The sequence below is a fragment of the Cyclopterus lumpus genome, chromosome 25 (assembly GCF_009769545.1).
Source record: "Cyclopterus lumpus isolate fCycLum1 chromosome 25, fCycLum1.pri, whole genome shotgun sequence".
NCBI lineage: Eukaryota > Metazoa > Chordata > Actinopteri > Perciformes > Cyclopteridae > Cyclopterus > Cyclopterus lumpus.
In genome coordinates this window covers 12,199,301-12,207,083 of record NC_046990.1, presented here as the reverse complement: position 1 = coordinate 12,207,083, position 7,783 = coordinate 12,199,301, and the positions used below count along the sequence as shown (strand labels likewise).

Sequence of the window (7,783 nt, the reverse complement as noted above, 5' to 3'; positions counted from 1 at the left end):
AGGATCACATTGCAGCAGCAGTTCAATACATTTACATAATATTCCATCTCTCAGAGTAAATCAGATTTTAGAATGCAAACATTTTAAAGTGAAGGTGATTCTTTCCATTAGAAATATAAAAAAATGATATCACCAATCTTCTGTAGATGGGATGTCTGGTTTAAACCATTTATTTGGATTTGCCTTTATAGCGGCTGAACTCTATATTTCAAATAAGTATTTGGTTTTAGTATTTGTGGACATTTAATGTGGAGTTGGTCCAAACTAAAAGCAATTTTGTTCAATAATTCAGCATAAATCTTGCGATCACATATATACATTTTTAACTGTAAAGGCTTAAAAGCCATTGTGCATGTCTTTGTGTGTACTTGTTATGTGTCAGTGTGGCTGCATGCTGCATGTCTTTGTGTGTACTTGTTATGTGTCAGTGTGGCTGCATGCTGCATGTCTTTGTGTGTACTTGTTATGTGTCAGTGTGGCTGCATGCTGCATGTCTTTGTGTGTACTTGTTATGTGTCAGTGTGGCTGCATGCTGCATGTCTTTGTGTGTACTTGTTATGTGTCAGTGTGGCTGCATGCTGCATGTCTTTGTGTGTCCGAGTTAAAAAAAGACAGGTGAAATGCGCTATGCGTTAGCAGAGGTGGTCTGTAGCTCTCATTGAGTTGCAGGTCAAGCAGCACCTACAGATATGCTGTTAAAACCAGGCTAAAGGTCACATGTAAACATTGTGTCGGCAGGATTTAAATGACTATTGATCGGGCAGGTTCAAAGACTAGTATCATGGCAATGTGGATATCGGTCTGTGTGTACACAACTTTGCTCACAGGCAGAAGTATCTGAACGTTTGATGGTTTGGCATTCACATTCTGTACATGCATTTGTGTTCCCCAGAGGATAGATCCTCCTGACTTTTGAGATCCTCCTGACTTTTCTTTGAGGATGGATTGCCATGAAATTGGGTCCACACCTTTATGTCCCTTAGGATGAATTGTTCATATTTAACTTCCCCCGTTAATATTTAAACGGGTGCAATGCTTTGGTTTTTGACCAAATATCTGCAAACCTAGTGACATTCTCATAAGCCGAATAACTTGTAGCATGCACAGTGCAACAGATGCACTACATCACTGAGCTCACTTTACTAGAACACTAGATTAAACAATGCAAGACTCCAAAATGACCAACTCCATGCCACTTGGGGGAGTGCTGGTCTGACTCTCTGCTCACATGATGCATTGATCAGTAATTGATTATTACTGATCAATGCAGTAAAAGAAGCCAAATGCAAAGAACATGTGACAAAAAGAGAGTGAGTGGATGTGCTGTCTTAAGTTAAGCGCTGTGGGTAAGTCATTAGAAAACCTTTGAGGAGATTTTGCCCAGAGCCCCCTCCTACCCCCCTCTTCTCTCTCTCTCTCTCTCTCTCTGTCTCTCCCTCCCTCCCTCCCTCTTCTCTCTGTCTCTCTCCCTCTCTCTCTCTCCCTCCCTCTCTGTCTCTCCCTCCCTCTCTCTCCCTCTCTCTCTCTCCCTCCCTCTCTGTCTCTCCCTCCCTCTCTCTCCCTCTCCCTCCCTCCCTCCCTCTCTCCCTGTCTCTGTCTCTGTCTCCCTCCCTCTTCTCTCCCTCTCTCTCTCTCTCTCCCTTCCTCCCTCCCTCCCTCCCTCCCTCTCTCTGTCTCCCTCCCTCTTCTCTCCCTCCCTCCCCCCTCCCCCCTCTCCCTCCCTCTCTCTGTCTCTCCCTCCCTCCCTCTTCTCTCTCTCTCCCTCCCTCCCTCCCTCTCTCCCTCCCTCCCTCCCTCTTCTCTCTGTCTCTGTCTCTCTCCCTCTCTCTCTCTCCCTCCCTCTCTGTCTCTCCCTCCCTCCCCCTCTCCCTCCCTCCCTCCCTCTCTCCCTGTCTCTGTCTCTGTCTCCCTCCCTCTTCTCTCCCTCTCTCTCTCCCTCCCTCCCTCTCTCCCTCCCTCCCTCTTCTCTCCCTCTCTCTCTCTCTCCCTCCCTCCCTCCCTCTTCTCTCTCTGTCTCTCTCTCCCCCCCCCCCCCCCCTCCCTCTTCTCTCTGCCTGCCGGTGCTGCAGTGGATCAGACGCAGAGCTCTGTCGCGCCTGCCGGTCTCATCTGTTGGATTGGGGCTGCGTTAAGAGAGAGGGGGGGTGGAGGGGGAGATGCTTCCTGCCATCTTCTGCTGCTCCGGCTCTCCGTTGTTGTGTTGTTGTTGTTTGTAGAGCTGCAGCTCCCGGTCCGGACTCATTTGACCGTCCTGTTCTCTCGTGTGTAAAACGCGATATCCATGATCGATATCCATGATCGATATTCATGATCGATGATCGATCGCCAGCAGGACGGACGCGTTAGTTCAGCCGCGCCGCGTGAGGACGGATATGGACCGCGGGGTCGAAACTTGAGTGGCGAGCACGGCGCGTCCTCGCGTGATGGCACGCGCCTGAACTGTTTGACAAGATCGCGCACGCCGCGTGTCGTTAAGCATGCGTTATGCGAAATGATCGGCGGCTCGATCAAAGTAAACTCAGCCCCGTGGAAGCGGCCGGACACGTGTTGAGCTCACTTACGTTTTAGTTGCAACCGAATTCACTCCAATGAGCTCGCGCCGCAGCACCGGGAGGAGACCGGCTCACCAGTTGAGCCCCCCTGGAACCAGCATGGTGGTGGTCTGCAGAAGTCCGCTGCGGGTAGCGGTCCTCCTCCGGGCTTCTCTCATCGCCCTTCTCCTCTTCTGGCCACGGCCATCCGCAGGCAAGAAGAAGCTGTACATCGGAGCGCTGTTCCCCATGAGCGGGGGCTGGCCGGGCGGCCAGGCGTGCATGCCCTCCGCTCAGATGGCCCTGGACCTGGTGAACAACCGGAGCGACATCCTGCCGGACTACGAGCTGGAGCTCATCCACTACGACAGCATGGTGAGTGTGTGTGTGTGTGTGTGTGTGTGTGTGTGTGGTGAGGGGGGGTCAGTCACTGAGGGGTCTAATCATCTGCCTCTCAAATGATCACATGAGGACCACCTGACTCTGTTGTCACCTGTCATCCCTCTTGACTGAAACGAGGCTTTTCTGACTTTATGGAGCTTATTACGTTTTATTTGTAGACCCTAAACTGTTGATTTAGGCAAAGTAACATTTAATAGACCTGCTATTAAATGTTACTTTGCCTAAATCAAGTCAGGGATCTCAAAGAGGAGCTTTTCATAAAAGGTCACCCCGCTCAAGTCCTCAGTGTGCCTCACAAAGGGGTGCTGCTTTTACTGGTGGATGAGCAAACACACCTCCTGCTTGTTGCTCATCAATCATTAATCACGGTGGTATTTTAAAATGTCAACATTATCAACTACTATAAATCCAATATCCGCCCCCCTGACTGGTTTCATTTCCCCTGGCTGCCCCAGATTGCCACCCACTGCACTGACATAGACTTTAATTAAAAAGCACATTATCTCTCTGTTAGAAAAAGAGAGAAAAGAAGACAAAGAAGAAGAAGAAGAAGAAGAAGAAAAAGAAGCTCTATTTGCAAGCCTTGTTGCTACCTGTCCTAAATGCCCTTCTGTACGCGTTGGCCCATCAGCGGGATGAGTGGAGACATATGAAAGCAATGACTGGATCTCCCCTCTGTAGGGTCGTTATCAATCATGCTGCAGGACAGATGCCTGGAGAGCGGCCGGCACCAAACAGTTAACTGTACCGGGACTGGTTAGAAATGTGCTACGAGCTTTATTCTGATTGGTGTACAGGGCTCTGCATTGGAATCCTGTTAAACAGAATAGCAGGGGGAGAGCGAATGTGTGTCTGCGTGTGTGTGTGTGTGAGAGAGAGAGTTGGCATGGCAACAGTTGCTCTTCAAGCAAACCACAGAAACAAATAAGATTTCAGCTCTGTGAAAATATGTGTGCAAATTCATACGCTGGATGTATGCAGCTGATAGTACAGTGCATGCTTATTCCCAATGTGTCGTGCATACACCGTGTTCTTTGCAATCAAATGCTAAACAGATGAAAACGTGTGCGTGCATCCTCTGATTACAAGTGTAGTGAAGCGGGCCGATGGAGCTGCCATGAACATAAAGATAAAGCATGAGCAGATTTCATAGGGATTGGGGGGGGGACATCTCTCCTCGTGCTTCAGGAGTCACTGGCGCCTCCGGCTCGATAAATAGATGCAGATCCTTTGAATAGAACGGCTCACAGAGGCTGGTAGAACATTGTCTGAGCAACGCAGGCTAATTCCTCGAATTAAGTCCAGGAGGGAATTTATTGCTGTACATTGTGTTTGGAATGTTTTTACGTCCTCATTGCCAACGCGTCTCACCTGGCTGGAATAATGATGAGGATCTTACTCAGAGTTTTGAAAAGCAATTATATGAAGTGGGATTAATTCGCTCTGATATTTACATGCAGTTCTGACGGCTCACGCCTTATTCTTGTTTGGCCAGAGAGCGGATCTCCACAACTCTTTTGTTTAACTGTGATGGAGACCGGGGCGTAACGGGCCCTTTGTTTGCATCTCAAGATCACGGCCGCAGGAGTGCAATTAGGAGTGCAGTCTTTGACCTGAATTGATCACGATGTGGAACTTTTCTTTGTCTTCCAAGTCAAACAGCAGCGTTGAGCACAAGGCACGCGGTAACGTTTGACAGACAGGTGCCTAAATACACATTCACACACCAGTGACCATTAGGCTTGGGAGTATCAAGCGATGTCCTCAGCTTGTTCAACATCATACAATATTCATGAAGCTCAACACTTAATCCCAGCCTGTCCCTTTAAAGGATGCAGATACCCCGTGGTAGCAGAACGGCTTGTTTCTCTGGCTATTCTGGCGACAGCATCCGACTATTTACAGCCTTCTGAGATCTACACACACACAGACAGACGCGTACACACACGCGCTACAGGCACACACACACTCTCTGCGCAGGCCGTTGCCATGGATATATCAAAGCCGAGACTGAAAACTTTGATCAATTATTAACAGTGATGGAGTGAGACAGTGGCGATACAGAGAAATGGTGAAACGAGGTGCTTCCCTCACTCTTGTCCTTTATTTTAATTGGCAGCCGTGCCACGATTTCACCATTCACTGTGGCACAACCAGTATTCATCACTGGTCCCCATGCATGTCATGCATTGGCGTACAAGCCAGAATCCGAGCGCCAGATGTAATTACAAGGAAATTAGGAGCTGTAGCTGCGCATGCTTTGAAATTCAACACTAGGCGGTCCCCCAGGCCCACATCTTATCCCCTCTTCAAACTCTTTTTGTATTATTCAATCTGGAGTGTGATTACAGAGCGTATTATGACGAGCCGGTGTCTTCTCAGCCCAGGGAACATTCGCTTTCTTTCAAAGGTTTGACTGATTGAAACGGCTGCATAGGCACATTAACGACAACACTGTTATTGGCTCGGGGGACTTTCAGCACCAAGGACAGCGACAGAGATGGCGGTGTGATGTCACGCATGTGTGTACATGAAGCAGTAAGACAGCATTTTTATGACGGGGACACACGGCCGTCCTAATCTTTTTCTGTGTGGTTGTGTGTACACTTGTACATCTACCTTTCACCTTCAGAGTGAGCAAAGGTTAGAATGAGGGTAAGGGTTGGGGTCAGGTGGTTAAGTTTAGGGTAAGGGGCTCTGGGATGTGTCAATGAGTGTCCTCTCAAAGGTAGAAGTACACCGATATGTGTGTGTGTGTGTCGGTAAATGTGTATGTGAATGACATCGGGGGTCGTCAATCCAGGCGCTCTTATGAGCAAAGGAGGGCTAGAAATGAAAGTGAACTGGTGATGACTCCGGGGGGTTGTAAAAGACAGACCTCCAAGAATAGCAGAGATTCTTCAACCTTTATGGCACAGCTGCCAACACCCTGTTTTCCTCTTCATAAGGGATGCTGCTTTCTTCTTCACCTCTTTCTGCCCCGTGTTTCCCTTTTTGTAACAAAAGGTTTCTTTCTTTTCTTACGCTCGTCAAAACTCAAGATTCAGGGTCTGATGCGTTTTAAGGGTGTTTGCTAGTGATTGGATTGACATTCATTTAAATGCTTCTGCAACTATGTTTAAACATTGCATTCTACACCGTTGCCGGTTTTGTTCAAATTTTTGATTAATTAATAAAAAGAAAATTTATCTTTAAAATGATATATATATATATATATATATATATATATTTTATTGCGACATCGGGCTTGGACTTGATGGAGGTCTGTGCCCTTTTGGTTTAATTCTAATTTCTAGCTGCGAGTAATTTGGAAAATGTATGCAAACAAGCTGTTATTGAACGCTCAGAAAAGTTATATAATTAAAAGATATTCAGAACCGAATTACCCCTCGTCAGAGTATAGTTAAAACACCAGAAAGCTAACAAGCTTGTTCTCAGCATGCAGCCAGCCCACAGCCAGTGTCAGGGAACACAAACAACCTCCAGGAGAGGCCGTATTTAAAAAAGGCCTTTTCAAGGGTTTAATACACCGTTTATGGTTGTTGAAGATTGTACAGGGTTCAGTTATCCTCTGTTGTCTACTCTGCTGCACATTGGAGTATTCTTTATTTTTACCACCAAAATATGAGACTCTAATCTACAGATAGGTCTACTACATGCTCCTCTTCATGTACGCTTTGATAGTCTATGAAAGTCTTACTTAAGGCTTGTGTCCCGTGGGTGGTTGCTAAAGGGTTATTAAACGTTTTGCTATAAAAACTCAAAGTATAAAACATTCTTTGAAAATCCTCAACCTTCTCTTGCAACAGAAACGTATGTAATAATAATATGTAATACATAACGGTGGTTTATTTACAAGCTTCCAGAAGAATGCATGATTTACAAAATAATAATAATACAATTCTGTCCATCGTGAGTCCGACAATGTTATAAAACTCTTTCCCCAATTATTTTGCACTAAAGCTACTCTTTTCATTTATTAAGTATTTAATTCAGAGTATACAACACTATGTGATTATTTCATATACACTATTGATTGTATTGCCAAGAAAACATGCCGTATCATAATATATATTGTTATGTATGTCGAGATATTAAATGACCTATATCGGGATAGAAGATGTTGGCCATATCGCGAAAGGAAGGTGGCTGCAACAGCATTATTTAGAAAGTTATTGTATGCAAGCGGTTCAGAAGGGGATGCAAAATGACACACGTGAACACATATTAATGAAGGAGTGGACGCAGGTTTAGCTCACAGTTAAAACCCCGCTATGCCCTTTTCTCCCAATCTGGTCCCTCACAGTATTATCCCACCGCGGGGGCCAAGCAGGAGACTCTACAGGTGCTGCGACCTTTCCCCCCACCTGCAGGGATCCCCTTGATGACAGATCCACCAACTAAAGGTCTTCACGTGGTCCAATAAGTCCACGGAATTTAAGCAGAATTCCCTCCATGGAGATAACCATACGGAGACTTTAACTGGGTTCAGATGAATGATCTAAGTGCATGACGACATCCTGACATGACACCACCATAATCCCACCCAATCGAGAGTTAATGGAAAACACACCAATCAATAAGAAGCCCAGCTATTTGGCATATTCGCTGCTTCTCGAGTGGCGATTAGCTCTTCAGAGAGCAGAGGGCTGCCTCAAAGAGACAATTCTGCCGCTGACACAAACCCCCCAATTAGGAGCCGTATTGGGCGCCGCCGACATCGGCCGCGCTCCGATTGTTTGTGACACCCATCTGGAGTGTATTTCTTTAAACTGTGCATGCAGCGTGTTTGTGTTTGCGAGCCACATCTCCTCCTCCACGCCGGCTCATTGGATGTGTCAGGTCTGTTT

The 7,783-nt window shown here is 46.6% G+C and overlaps 1 protein-coding gene across 1 annotated transcript in view; it reads left to right on the top strand.

Annotated features, from left to right (window-relative positions):
* The window catches only part of gabbr1a (gamma-aminobutyric acid (GABA) B receptor, 1a), a 73,484-nt gene that overhangs the window by 20,824 nt on the left and 44,877 nt on the right, over positions 1-7,783 (top strand). The window contains exon 6 of the mRNA XM_034529140.1: positions 2,746-2,906. Within this exon, the coding sequence (XP_034385031.1) occupies positions 2,746-2,906 (161 nt within the window). The remainder of the gene's footprint in view (positions 1-2,745; positions 2,907-7,783) is intronic.